Below are 14,411 nucleotides of genomic sequence, written 5' to 3' on the forward strand. Positions count from 1 at the left end.
AGCAAAACAAAAGCTGGATCCTTTCTCTGTAGTCTTTAACACACAATCTTTTGTTACTAAGGGAAAAATGCAATATTTTTTTTTTACCTTAGTTAAGTACTATTTATTTATGTTGTTGCTAATGTTGTTTTAAATAGTAACTTCTAATATAATAATACATATTTCCTGTTTTGGTTTTATGTTCTAAATGTATCAAGTTGTCATAAAATAGCAGTTACAATATTAATTTGATTTTTTTCTGTAAATATTTCTTTTAAGAAAATATTGTCTAGTTACACAGTGGGCACCAGGTTGAAAGAAGCAATGCTCAGATTAATGAATATGATAATGCATTTTTTAAGTATATAACTGTATCAAGTCATGCCTGATTTACTTGTGCTGTTGTTTCTCAAAATTTACGATTAATAAGTATGCAATCATTTCTCACATTCAAGTTCTAATTAAAGTTCAAAGTAGAGAAAAACAGTAAATTAACATAGCTCCTAATTCATATATGCCAATTGCTACCAAATCCATAAATAAACCACAAGTATTAGGTATATATTTGGTTTTATTAAACATTAGTGAAAATTAATATAGAACTTTTCTTCTATTTCCCATGAACAGTGAAAAAATTAAATTATTTTTGGCCCATTTGAAACTGAATGACAAATCTTGCTTTCACTCATCCCTGAAATGAATGAAAGTACCATTCTTAAGTTATGCAGTAAAAAGATAATACCAAATGTATGTGTGTGTGCATACCCATGTGCACATTTGCACACATATGTGTAAACTGTGTGTATACATATGTATTCATAGTACACAAATTACATTAACTTAATTACATGGAATATATAATCAAATGCAATTAATTACATATTTTTACATAATTAATCATTTTCCTAATGCTTAACCTACATTTTCTAAGCTGAATTTCAATAATGTTATTAAAGTAGTTCCATCATAAATATCTAGAAAAAGTAATGGTGTGCTTTTGTCTTTACATTTTATAAAATTTGAAGATATTCAGCCTGGTTGCCCTCTTTCTATGTTAGATGACACAAACCATAGACACGTGCTTATCTGCATAGTAGAGTGTGTGCCTCTCTCTCTAACAGAAGTGATAAAGACAGGATATTCTCCTCTGCATGGAAGAAAAGAGGATACTCTTGTAACCTGCTTACTGGGGGCAGAGGGTGGGGTGTGTTTTCCAGAGATTCCTGCTGATCCATTTAGCGAAAAAAAAAAACTTGGAGAAATGTAATTATTATAGGATCAAGAAATATGATTAAAATAGAAAGTTTACACATTGTTTCTGCATCCAATTTCACAGGTCAAACTTTGCAGGTAGTTAAAACACACACATACACACACAGGGGCATGTATAATTACCTTTATTTTTGTAAACTTTGAAGATTTTAAACAATTTGTGTTTACTTTTCAAACCATTAAACAACCTGCTGATTTCATTAGAAATATTTTAATAAATTCTCATTTTATTTATTTTATACTTTTCTTCAACACCACTCCAAATTTTCTCATGCCTTAGATTTGTTTTCTAAACTACTTATTCAATTCACTATTCATAAATATTTAGGTTGCCTTCTCTTCCCCCTCCTCTTTTTTAACCATTATAAAAGAATTTCACTGAAAGTTGTGTATAACACTGTAATTCTAACACATATGTCTAAAAAGCAAATGGATTTCCACACTTCAAATGCTGTCAAACTGCAAGATTTCCTTGACTGGGACAAGAAGATTCATATAGAGATAGAAATAAAGATAGAAATTAATAGAGATAGAGTACATATATATGGACATATATATATATATAAACACATTTCTGCATATAATATATATATATATACACATACACACACAAACTTATCTACAAGTGTAAGGTTAAGTAGGGTAGTGATAATATTCTTATCTTCAAGTCTTATTCAGATGGCCAAATTACTCATAGAGACAGTCTTTTACTTCAATTCATGTAGAAGTACCAGTTAAAGAAATACCAGTGTAGTTTAACCATTATGCTTAGCAAGGGATGCAAAATTAATATAACTAAAACAATAAGCAACTAAAACAATATCTAGGTACCAGGAGTTACACATCCCTTAGATCAGATGGCAAACAGCCTCAGTACCACTACATATTAACAGAGGAATGAAATTAAAGTTGTACTTTATAGACTAACACATCTAGAAGGGAAAAACTGAAACATATTTCTTTTTAATGTCTTTGAATCTCTCTTCAGACCTCACTCTTGCAATGAAAAGTTTAGATTGCTATTTATATTCTACCTCTCCAAGTCTATGAGTCTAAAGGAAAGCAATAGCTTTAAAGGATTTTTACCTTTCGACTTAAATGATATTTAAATAGTACTGTATCTCTTAAAATTATTTTCCTAATTTACATAGTTATACTTTCAGTTTTAACTCTGGATACATGGCTGGGTTTATAGTACACCTACAATTACTATTACACGCACCAGAAAAAAAGCCAGGAACATAAACTGTGCAACTCAACATCACCATCTAGTGACAGAATTCCTAACACGTGACAAAGCTGAGCAAAAAGGAATAGATTTCAGAGATATAATGTCCTTGTATTTTATCTTTAGAATAATCACCTAAATGTAACAGCTCTCACTGAATATGTATGGCTCTACAAATAAAATACTAACCCTTAATTGGCTATGTTTGTACTCTAAAATGTAATTTATATTCTCACCATAGAGGTACATCCATAGATCTCACCAATCTATATTTTTGTTGTATTTAGTCATTATCAGAAAGCTTCATATAGTTTTTTACATTTTTTTCTTAATGAACTATATTCTATATGTCACTTTTCTTTCAGATTTTGACACCCCATTTTCTTAAGTTATTCAACTGAAGTACCTTCCAATTTCATTATTTCTACTACACATGGCCCACTACTGCCTTGGGAAGTAAAAAGGTGACAAAAAGACACCACGTTTTTTAAAAAGGTCCCACTTTTCCCCTTGATGTTTAGAAATGATTACAGGGGCTATGACAGGTGTAAAATATAATACAGTAATCAAATCACTTTGGTATGATAAGAGGGTTGAATTGGCAGAGATAAGGGAAAAAATGAAAAGAAATTGAGAATTTCACCTCTAAATTCACTATTATCATACCATAGACAGAGATTTCACCTGGAGATGATACATTTTTTTCTGTCCTTAAAATTTTTTTCATGTGATCATTTTCAGAAATCCTGTACAGTATTTCCACACAGCCATGGAACTACAATGGACTCTATTATAAGTCAGACAAAAAAATATTCCCTCTGGCATTCTACATTCTAAGACCAGACCGAAGTTTTCCAGTCAATTCCATTATGTATGACACATGTAATTTATTTGAAATAAGCACTATATACCATTCAATGGAAATAATGTATACAAACATTGTAATACTTTGTATCTTCATTTTCTTAATGTTTCATAAATTACAAAGCATTCTCTCCTACATTATTGTTGTTCTTCATATCAATCCTTTTAAATTTTTAATCCTATCTTACAAAAAAGTAAGACTAAGAAAGACTAATTTATCTAAAATCACCGTTGGACTCTAATATATGATTTTTGCCACATATCCTAGATTTTGAATCTTATTTTATTCTTCCCATTTTTCCTTCTTACTTCATTATTTTTCTTTTATTCTTTTTTTTTTAGATGGAGAATTTTAATTAAATTGGCATAGTTAAGACCAAAAAGGGAAAGTGGACATTGTCAGTGTATCTTCAGCCCTTGCCTTAATGGGCGAATGAACACAACCTGAAACACAGGTGACTCTTGCTGGTCTATGAGACAGTGAAGGGAGCTTCTCAATATTTAAATATATTAATATAACCAGTTATAAAAATCTAAATATAAAACCAATCTCCTATAGGGTTTGAGAAGGATTCACCATATCCCTGAAAAGTTTAACATTCCTTATTCAAGTTTAATCACCTCTTTAGAAAGGGAAAACAATGATAGTACTTGTTGAACCAGAATTACTATCAAAATTCAAAAAGCTGACTATATTTATTTAGCCACAAGCCAATCTTACTTAAATCAGGACATAAATATTACATCAGTCATTCATGATCTGAATTCTAGTGTATGAGATCAATTTAAATATGGTACACATAAAAAGTCATGAGACATTTGATTCATAATAAATAAGGCAGTGGCCAACTATTACTCATTAGTAGCTTTTTTGAGATAAGTTATCAAGTCTGCCCTTTCTCCTTTCTTCTTAAGGCCAGCAAAGATCATTTTTGTTCCAGGGATGTACTTCTTGGGATTCTCCAAATACTCCATCTGCTCTCCTCTCCCCAGAGGTGATGCCTTCGTTCTTGTTGGCATCTGTGTAAGAGAATCCAACAGCCTGTCCTGTCTTTCACCCAAACAGACCACAGAGATTTGGCCCAGCCTTGTGCTTGCCTCCCTTTTCCACAGTATGGCACTGGGCACACTTCTGAACAAAAATCTTCTTGCCCTTCTCGACATCACCCATTTAAAAATCGTTCTTTCTCCGTGCACGACTCAGAGGTTCCCGCTCGCAAGCCAAACGTCCCACTCTCTAATCCCAAGAACACGCTGGTCCACGCCTATGTATCTCATTATTTTTCTAATCATTCATAATATGCTCCCATTATAGAAAATTTAGAACAGAAAATTATAAGCCTGAGAAATGTGTAAGCCCACCACCCAGATATAAAAGCTATTTTGCTGTATTTTATTCCTATCTGTTTTCTCTTTATTCTTTATATTCAATGGATATCATGTTCTACATGCAATTTTGTTTCCTGGTATTTTTCAATGAACATGATGATACTCGTGTCACTGAAAAACATTGTGTTAAAGATCATTTTAATATCCAGATATAACTAAATATGCCACAATTTACCATTATGTATATATTTATTGATATACCATATATATTATTTTATATTCTAGAAACTTCATTTTCTTATTATTTCCTTAATAGTAGACAATTAGGTTCTACTCAATTTGTTTACTGTTATATTCTACAATTTGAGAAACATTTTCAGATTGTCCATAATTTCTATGTCTTGTGCATAGTATATTTCATGAAGTTAAATTTATATGAAAAGGGGTATGTTTGTTTCAAGGTTCTTAGTACTTATTGGTACACTTCCTTCCTTAAATGCAGAAGTAATTTCAACTCCTCTTGATCTCTGAGAATGGGACAATGGCTCTTACCATTCCATCTCCAGCACTCAAAAATCTCCTCCTCCCTCCTCGCTGAACTGCAGTAACGTCAATAACCAAGAATTAGTACTTTTTATGTAATTTATATTTTGCTTGCCATTAGAGTTGAATATTTTAAGGGTTTCTTTTTTGTGTGTGTGTGTGGTACGCGGGGCTCTCACTGCTGTGGCCTCTCCCATTGCGGAGCACAGGCTCTGGACGCACAGGCTCAGCGGCCATGGCTCACGGGCCCAGCCGCTCTGTGGCGTGTGGGATCTTCCCGGACTGGGGCACGAACCCGTGTCCCCTGCATCGGCAGACGAAGATTCTCAACCACTGCACCACCAGGGAAGCCCAAGGGTTTCTTACTCATACTTTGCCAATTAACCACTGAGCTCCTAAATTTTTTTGAATCTCTTACACACATGGCAATACAGAACACTGATGTTGTCTTTAAATTGTGTGATTTTTTTCCATATACAGAAGCTTTTTTAATGCAGTCAAAGCTTAGTTATTTCCTCAACTACTTTTTGGATTATTATCTCTTTCCCCATCCAAACCTCAGAGATAGTCACTTTCATAGTTTATTGAACTGTGGCTGTCTCATTTATTTATTTTAGCTCTTTAATATACACAAAACTTCCTTTAATACCTGTAAGGTGAAAATATAAGGTGAGTTCTTTTTTCTAGACAGCAAAACAACTGTCTCTTACACCATTTGCGGAGCAATTCAACATGTCCTGGATGATTGGGGTACTCTAATATAACTACCTCATAGGATCTTCATAGAATAGGTAATACACAGAAAAGTTCACAAATTTTCATCTTTATCTTAAAAGTGACCATATTACTAAATTCTTTTATTAATTTCTAGAGTGTTTTTGTTGTTAATTCCATAGAGATTTCTACATATAAGTCATGTCTTTAGAAAATAATAGTCACCTTGTCTCCTCCATATCATATTTGTTAATTTTGGTTTTATATCCATTACTATGTTCTGATTCCAGTTTTACTCTTCATTTTTTGAGAGAGACTGTGCATGATGTGTATGTGTGATGTGTGTGAACGTGGTTTAGCCTTACCCTAGACTCTCTCTCCTTCGATGATAATTCCATCGGTGAGAGAAAGGTGAATGTCATGTTAGCAACTCAAAAACATCCCTCTGGTGCGATGCTGTCCAAACCATAGCCACTAACCACATGCAACAATTTACATTTAAATTAATAAAAATTAAATAAAATTAAACATTCAGTTCTTCAGTTACACTAGCCACAGTTCAAGTGCTCAGACACACCATATCAGAGTCCCAATTTATTCTGTTGGAGAAAGTTATTTAAAATTTTTAAATCCCAAAATATGTTTCTGACACACATTTTCCTAAACCAAGTATTTTCTTAGGCATCTGGTTAGACTCTCCTCCTTTCTGATTCCATGCACTATCATTCAAAATCAGATGCTTTCCCATGGCTACAAATATCAAAATACTTAACAAATCCCAGTCTGCAACCTCCAGTCTTTTTCCTGAGTTGCAGAGTTGTATTTTCCTTTGCCTACTGCAAATTTACACATGAGTTTACCAAAGCTATCTCAAATTCATCGGAAAACTAAAATCGTCTTACTTAATCCTCCTCTTCTTTTCTCTTTCCCTATCTCAATTAATGTATATCCAAATACTCAAAACAAAAACATTTGAGTTTAAACTTACACAGTGCTGTATGTCAATTATATCTCAATAAAACTGGAAGGGAAGAAAAAGTTGAATACAAAGTCAAAAGAATTTTTTTACTTGCCCTTGATAAATATCCTTCTTCTTATTTTTTATCTTTATCAATAATTCTACAAATAATTATTAAGCACCTAATATGCTAATACTATGTGGTAAGGCTAAGAATACAAAGGAGAGCAAAATAGCAATCCTCCTACCCTCATGAGATTTACTATCTAGTAGGATACACAAATAAATTAGACTTTATTCTGAAAGAATAAGAAAACTTTAAAAGGTTTTAAACAGAGCAACAGAGATTAAATCAAGTTTTTAATATATTGAGGCTATTAAGTCACAGAGTCTCATCAGATCTACCTTCTAAATATTTCTAAATTTCTCATACACACTCTCCTCTGTTGACCTCTATATCCTTCTACCTTTATCTTACTGGGGTCACTGATTTCTCTAGATCGTTCATTCCCTCCACTGTACCCTCTACTCTACTGCCAAAATAAACTTTTGAATTATTTTTTCCCAGTCTGGGTATGAGTTAAAACCTAATAAAATACTTGCTTCATTTAGCCAGCACATTCCAGAGTAGGCTGTAGCCCCTTACACATTTTAAACAGCCGGCCACAGGTCCTCACATCCAGGATTAGATCCTCACATCTGGGAACAGGAAAAAGCACCGGAGGGGTCTAAAATGATTCCTGAGCTGGGACACTGATGAAAGAACAGGTCCAAGACTGCATGGCAAAGACTGCCCACGAACAGGGACTGGATGAGATGACAGATAATTGAGCAAGGGCAGAGACTTCTCTTTTTTGTTCTAAGCTCATAGCAGTAGTAGAACCTTAATAAATAAGGAGGTAATACCCAACTTGATGATAAGGCCTAAACATAGCAGCCACAAAATGTCACTGTTCAAAAAAAAAAATGTCACTGTTCAGATTCAGTCCAGTTTTGCTCCAACTTCACCAGACTACAGACACACTCAGGAGGAGGGTATGGGTGCCCAGAGCCACCTGAGGGCTGCTGCAGAGGTTAAGTTAGTGAGAAAAAAAGGATGTTCAATAGCCAAGCTATGTCATGCCCATGGACCAAGAGAAAAACTGCCATGGCATTTTTGGGACCAGGGAAACAACTCAAGTACTGGGGCTCTGAGTCTTCACATCAGGCATTTGATTTTTGTATCTGTCTCCCCAACTAGGCCATTAGCCCCTTGAGGGCAGAGATTCTCTTATTCATATCTGTAACCCCATTACCTGGTGTTATTACAGAAATACAATAAATGTTTATTAAATAAATGAATGATTGTATCTACCCCCACATTGTATTTTCTTACCCTATTAGAATTCTAAAAAGCTGTAAAATAATCTTCATAGTTTTGTCAATATATTTAATCCTGTCATCCCCTTCCTTAAAAACCACAATCACTCCTTGAAGTAATTTAAAGTATCTATCATGGCAAGCTAGACTCTATGTAACTGACCTCTAGAATACGGTAACAAACACATTTCCAACAAGCCTCCTGAGACCAGCCCCTGAGCTAACTGAAATTGTTGGCAACTTATTCATACCTGTCTCCCACCGCAGCTTCTCACACTCTGAAATTCTGAATACTTCCCACCATCCCTGCCAACCTCGTACTGCTTTATTTATACCCAAGGATTCTTGGCATATAAGGAGAGATATTACTGGCCAAATAATTCTGCCTATGTGAGTTTTGCAGGAAAACATACATTCAAAAAAGCTTGAAAAAAATTTGCTCTACATCAGACCATTTTACTGTTCTTGAAATACATCTTGCACCTTTGTTCAATACTGTTCCTTCTACCTGTAAAACTGGCCATATTCAAGGCCTAGATCAAATTTCTGATCCTCTCCATGGTTTTCTTTGATTTGACACTCTTCATGTAAGACAAAAAAAATGATCATAGATGAGAGAACAATTAATTTTCGCCCCTGATGCATTCTCCTTTTATTCTATTAGTCACATAACATTGTAACTTTTTGTTTATGTGCTTTCCATAGTCTCACATATAAAGAATGAGCTCCTGTTGTATTTCCTAAAGGCAAAAACCAGAAGTTTTTTAAAAAGTGCTAGGCTCACAGTACACTAAACTGTTGAATGCTTTTAGTAACAAGATTATTTAGTTGTGTTTAGTGAATCAAAAGATTATGAGTGTGTATGTGTAAAATATGCTGCCAATGTAAACAAAGTACATTACACAGCCATGATTAAATGCTGATTTAAATTATCTAGCCTATTGCTTTACCTCATAGCATGGATGGTTGAGAGGTTACTCCAATCAGGTAATACTTATTTTTCTCATTAATTCATCTCTACTTTTTAAAAAGCAGAATTTTTGAAAATGCCAAGTATTACAAAATTTGGCAGAATTTAATAATCTCTTCCAATGCAGTTCTCCCATAACTCAATTTGTTTTTTTCTTGATGATGAATTTTCTATACTAATTGCATCCTTCCCTTGTTCACTGTATTTCCCTCACTCACATCCATTTTCATTCACATTGCCCCTTTGCAATTCTTTCTATGTTTTGGCCTTTTATTCAAAGCTTCAGAGCTGGCATTCTCTTTGTCTTCCTGTGGGTCTATGGGTTTACTTCAAACTGAATAGATATAAAAATATAGAGAATAACTGTACAGTTCTAAATAAATATTGATGTTATGTTTAACATATTCAAAGTTATTATAATAAGCATTTACAAAAATGATGTTTTCAATTTATACCTGTGGTAGTTTCAGGTAGAGAATAAAGAATATATTGAAAAACAGCAGTTCAGTCATAACTTCTGTATTGGCCTTTTCCACAATACATTTTACTCTTTATTTTAAATTTACGACTATTTCCAATAACTTTAACTTTCTGAGAATGTCCACTTGCATTGTATATAGATACAAATTCTCTATTGTGGACTCAGTTTTATTTTTCCCTCTTTTTTATTAGTAAAGACATTAACAATAAAATAGGCTCACTTGCTCCAGCTGGTAATTTCTCAGTACTAGTAATATATTATTCCTCTTTTTGTGACATCATAATCATCTATATAGAAGTACCATGTATCTTTGTGTAGAAGCTACTGTTTCCATTAAATTTAATTACCTCCCCCTGTGGTTTTAAATAGAAGTGGCTTCAAAATGAGGGCAGCTTCTATTAAATTTAATTACTTTCCCCTGCTGCTTGCACGGTAAAAGGGAGGTCACTAAATGAGAGCAGCTTCTAGCCTAAAGTATATGGTAACTGTGTGCCAGCAATAACAAAACTGTGCCCAAAATACCCTTCTAGGGAGCTTCATAGGTTTATCCTTTCTCCTATTTAAAATTTTTTCTTCAGCCTTAATTTAAGCCCTTAAAAAATGAGCATGGATAGAAGGAGATATATTTTAAAAATCAATTTTAGTTTCACAGGCTAAATCAAGGCAAATATACTATTTCTGTACAAATATATCGGAAATTATCCCACTCAAAGGTTCAAGCTCAGAACTTTTAAGATTAACATCATTTGTTGTTGTTTCTCCAGCTGTAAGAATGCTAAGTTTTATTCTTCACACATTTTCAATGTCTAGTAAAATCCTTCATTGATTCTCATCAGATGGATTTAAAGACTGCTTCCTAAAAGTTATTAAAAAGGTATTAAGTTTAGGGAGATTTCAGAAAAATATTCAGAAATAGTAATGTTAAAAAGAAAACCCATCAGGTTCATTATAGACTGCTGTATTTGAAAAAAAGTTAATCTGTATGCTTTATAATAGTATGAAAACATATCGGTTTAAAAATACTATGGTATAATCCTATAAAATATTTTAGTTAAATATTAATTAGGAGAAAATACTACTCAGTTAAAACACCATTGTACTATTTATTTTTTTATACAGGCAGAATGTAGATGAACAACATTTCCATTCAATCACACAGTTTAGTATAAATATAAAACAAGACACCCCTTAAGCATTTTAAGTAACAAATTAAACATTTACATTTTTTACTGTGCACTGAGGCTTAACATTTATGCAGCTTCAAAACCAAAGTACAGCCTCAAGGGAAGTCTCTCCACTGACAAATTAATACCTTAGAGAACAGAGCTGAATGGTGGCAATGAACTCATTTGTTCCCCCAATAATGAAGAATGACTTTTTCTTTACCACATCTGTGACTGTTGCTATGGTGACCCAGACTTACCTCATTGCTTCTCGGAGAGCTCCTCGCTCACCAAGAGTCGTGTGCTTGATGTCATCAAAATTATTCTCCAGCTTCTCGCAATTCTGCAACATATTAGAAAAATGCATTAATCCTCCAACATCCTGAGATAAAATTATATCTATGCAATTATGTAAAATATAATTGATTATATTGATTATGGACTCAAAAATATGCACACCATTTTAATTGGGTAGGATTCATTAAAATTGACAGTGTGAATTCAACAGTAACAAAATAAAAACGTTTTATGATACAGCTGTCACAGAAGTCTTCTTATCAATTTTTCAAAATTGGGTAAATAGAAGAAATGAGTATTATATAAAAGTAGTACAACTTCTAGAGTTTTGAGGTTTAAAAATTGGTTCTCTAAAATAATCTCAAGTATATCAAAACCAACTGGAATTCAAAAGAAAGTCAATAAAGTTTGAAATCACAATAAATTGTATATGATAAATACCCAGTTCTAAAATATTAGTATTTACTGATATGGAAGATAAAGCCCAGGGATAATATAATAATATAAGTTCAAACATTTTGAAATCAAAAATTTAAAATTAGATCTTTAAATAACAGTTATATACAAATTGTTCACAAATATATATATATGTATATATGTATATATGTTTGAAAATAAATAAGTCCAATCATTAAAATTAAGTGACATTACATCAGGCTCTTAGCATTACTGGACTGAATTTTCTAAGAGTTTGTTTGTTTAATTTTAATTATGTTTTTATATGTAAAACTAACTTAATCTCACATGACTCTAATAAGTTATCAGAACATAATATATAGGATAAAATTTTAGCCTAAAAAATGTATCCATATGAATCTTTTGGCACGTTAGATTTCATGTATTTAGGTAATAAAATAATTGGATTTAGCATTTTAGTTAAACAGATAGTAAAACTAAATAATAAAATTCTAACATTAATGGGTTCTATTTTAAATTGTAAATAAGTGCTGGATTTTACAAAAATACAGAATTTAGATTAATAATTTCCAATGTGTAAGAATTCATTGATTTAAAACCCATTGTCATATATACCATTATCTTACCTTGATATCTTTTTAGATCAGCCAAATTAAGGCAAAGATCCTTTTTAACACATAGTTATATGTTTTACAATGAAAATCTTGAAAATTAGCAAAATGTATCTAAAATAATTTGAATTCTGAATAAAAGTCCTTTCTTGGGTATGCAAGTTGCAAATATCTCCTGCTCTGTGTCTTGTCTTTTCACTTTTTAATAGTATCTTTTCATAAAGAGAATTTCTTTTTTTTTTTTTTTTTTTAATACGTGGGCCTCCCACTGTTGTGGCCTCTCCCGTTGCGGAGCACAGGCCCCAGACACGCAGGCTCAGTGGCCATGGCTCATGAGTCTAGCCGCTCGGCAGCATGTGGGATCTTCCCGGACCGGGGCACGAACCCACGTCCCCTGTATTGGCAGGCGGCCTCTCAACCACTGCGCCACCAGGGAAGCCCAAGAATTTCTTATTTTTAAAGAGGCCCAATTTATTATTGCTTTAATTTATGGTTAGTGATATTTGTGTTCTGTTTAAGAAATCTTTGATTTCCTCAAGGTTATAAATTTATTTTCCTATATTTTTTCCACAAAGCTTTATTACTTTGCATTTCACATTTAGATGTGTAATTCATCTGGGATTGATATTTGTATATGGTGTATAACAGAAAATCACACCATACAGGTCAGCAGTTAAATCAGTACTATTTATTGAAAAGGTCATCATTTCCCCACTTTAATTCATCTTTTCCATAAAGTAAGACACAGTATACATAGGGTCTGTTTCTGGAGTCCATAATAGCCAACTGCTCAATTTCCTATATTTGTGCTAGTATCACACTAATTACTTATATCTATAATAAATAAAGAACTCCTACAAGTAAATATGAAAAAAAGTGCAATTCAATGTAAAATGGGCAAAAGATTTATATAAACACTATATAACAGACTATACAAATAACTAATTTAAAAAGAACATGCTCAACAGCATTAGTCATGAGAAAGATGCAAATTTTAAAAATGAAATATCACTACACACTTTGAAAATGTGTAAAATGAAAAGGATAGATGATACAAAAGTGAGTTTTTTTAGTATAAAAAGCAACTGAAGCACTGCTGGTGGAACTGTAAATTGCTAAAACGACTTGATAAAGCTTTTTGGTAGCACTTTCAAAAGCTGAACATTCATGTCTTGGAATACACCCAGAACAAATATATAATATGTTTGCCTAAAGTCGTATACAAGAACGTTAATTGTAGCACTATCCAAATTTCCCCAAACTGGAAACAAGTCAAATGTACATAAAGATGGAATATATAAATCAACTGTGTTATATTACTACAATGGAAAATAGCAATGAGAATGAACAAACTACATCTATGTGGAATAACATGGATTATCTCACAGCCATACATAGTACTAAATAATGTGACACACAAAAAATCACATAGGAAAATTATACCACTTATATAAATTTCAAAAACAAGCAAAGCTGGGCTTCCCTTGTGGCACAGTGGTTAAGAATCCACCTGCCAATGCAGAGGACATGGGTTCAAGCCCTAGTCCGGGAAGATCTCACATACCGCGGAGTGACTAAGCCTGTGCACCACAACTACTGAGCCTGCACTCCAGAGCCCGCGAGCCACAACTCCTGAAGCCCAGGTGCCCAGAGCCCATGCTCCACAACAAGAGAAGCCACCTCAATGAGAAGGCCATGCGCCACAACAAAGAGTAGACCCCACTCACCGCAACTAGAGAAAGCCTGCGCACAGCAACAAAGAGCCAACGCAGCCAAACATAAATAAATTAAATAAATAAAATTTTAAAAATTACCTTTAAAAAAATAATAACTTGGAAACAAAAACCAGCAAAGCTACAGTGAATAGTTCAAGAATAAAAGTAAGAAAACAGTTCTATTTATAAGAATATAAAAAAGAATAGAATACTACTTAATAACTTTAACAAAAGAAGCATAAGACTTGTGTACTGAAAAGTACAAAACATCATGATAAAAATTAAAGAAGACCAAAATAAATGGTAAGACATCCCGTATTCATGAATTAGAAGACAATATTGTTAAGGTGGCACTACTCCCTAAATTAGTCTAAAGTTTCAATGCGATTCCTGTCAAAATCCCAGCTATTTTTTTTTGCAGATTTTGATAAGCTGATTCTAAAATTCATATGAAAATAGAAGGGACCCAGAATAGCCAAAACCTTCTTAAAAACAGAAAAGCAAAGTTGAA

General features: G+C 33.0%; 1 protein-coding gene and 1 pseudogene across 1 annotated transcript in view; both read right to left on the reverse strand.

The window, feature by feature from the left end:
* DPYD (dihydropyrimidine dehydrogenase) overlaps positions 1-14,411 on the reverse strand; it is an 817,352-nt gene that overhangs the window by 686,089 nt on the left and 116,852 nt on the right. The window contains exon 3 of the mRNA XM_059043609.2: positions 11,121-11,203. Coding sequence (XP_058899592.1) covers positions 11,121-11,203 — 83 coding nt within the window. The remainder of the gene's footprint in view (positions 1-11,120; positions 11,204-14,411) is intronic.
* LOC136794464 (cytochrome c-like) lies at positions 4,196-4,517 on the reverse strand (annotated as a pseudogene).

This window comes from Kogia breviceps, chromosome 1 (assembly GCF_026419965.1).
Source record: "Kogia breviceps isolate mKogBre1 chromosome 1, mKogBre1 haplotype 1, whole genome shotgun sequence".
In the NCBI taxonomy this organism is placed as follows: Eukaryota; Metazoa; Chordata; class Mammalia; order Artiodactyla; family Physeteridae; genus Kogia; species Kogia breviceps.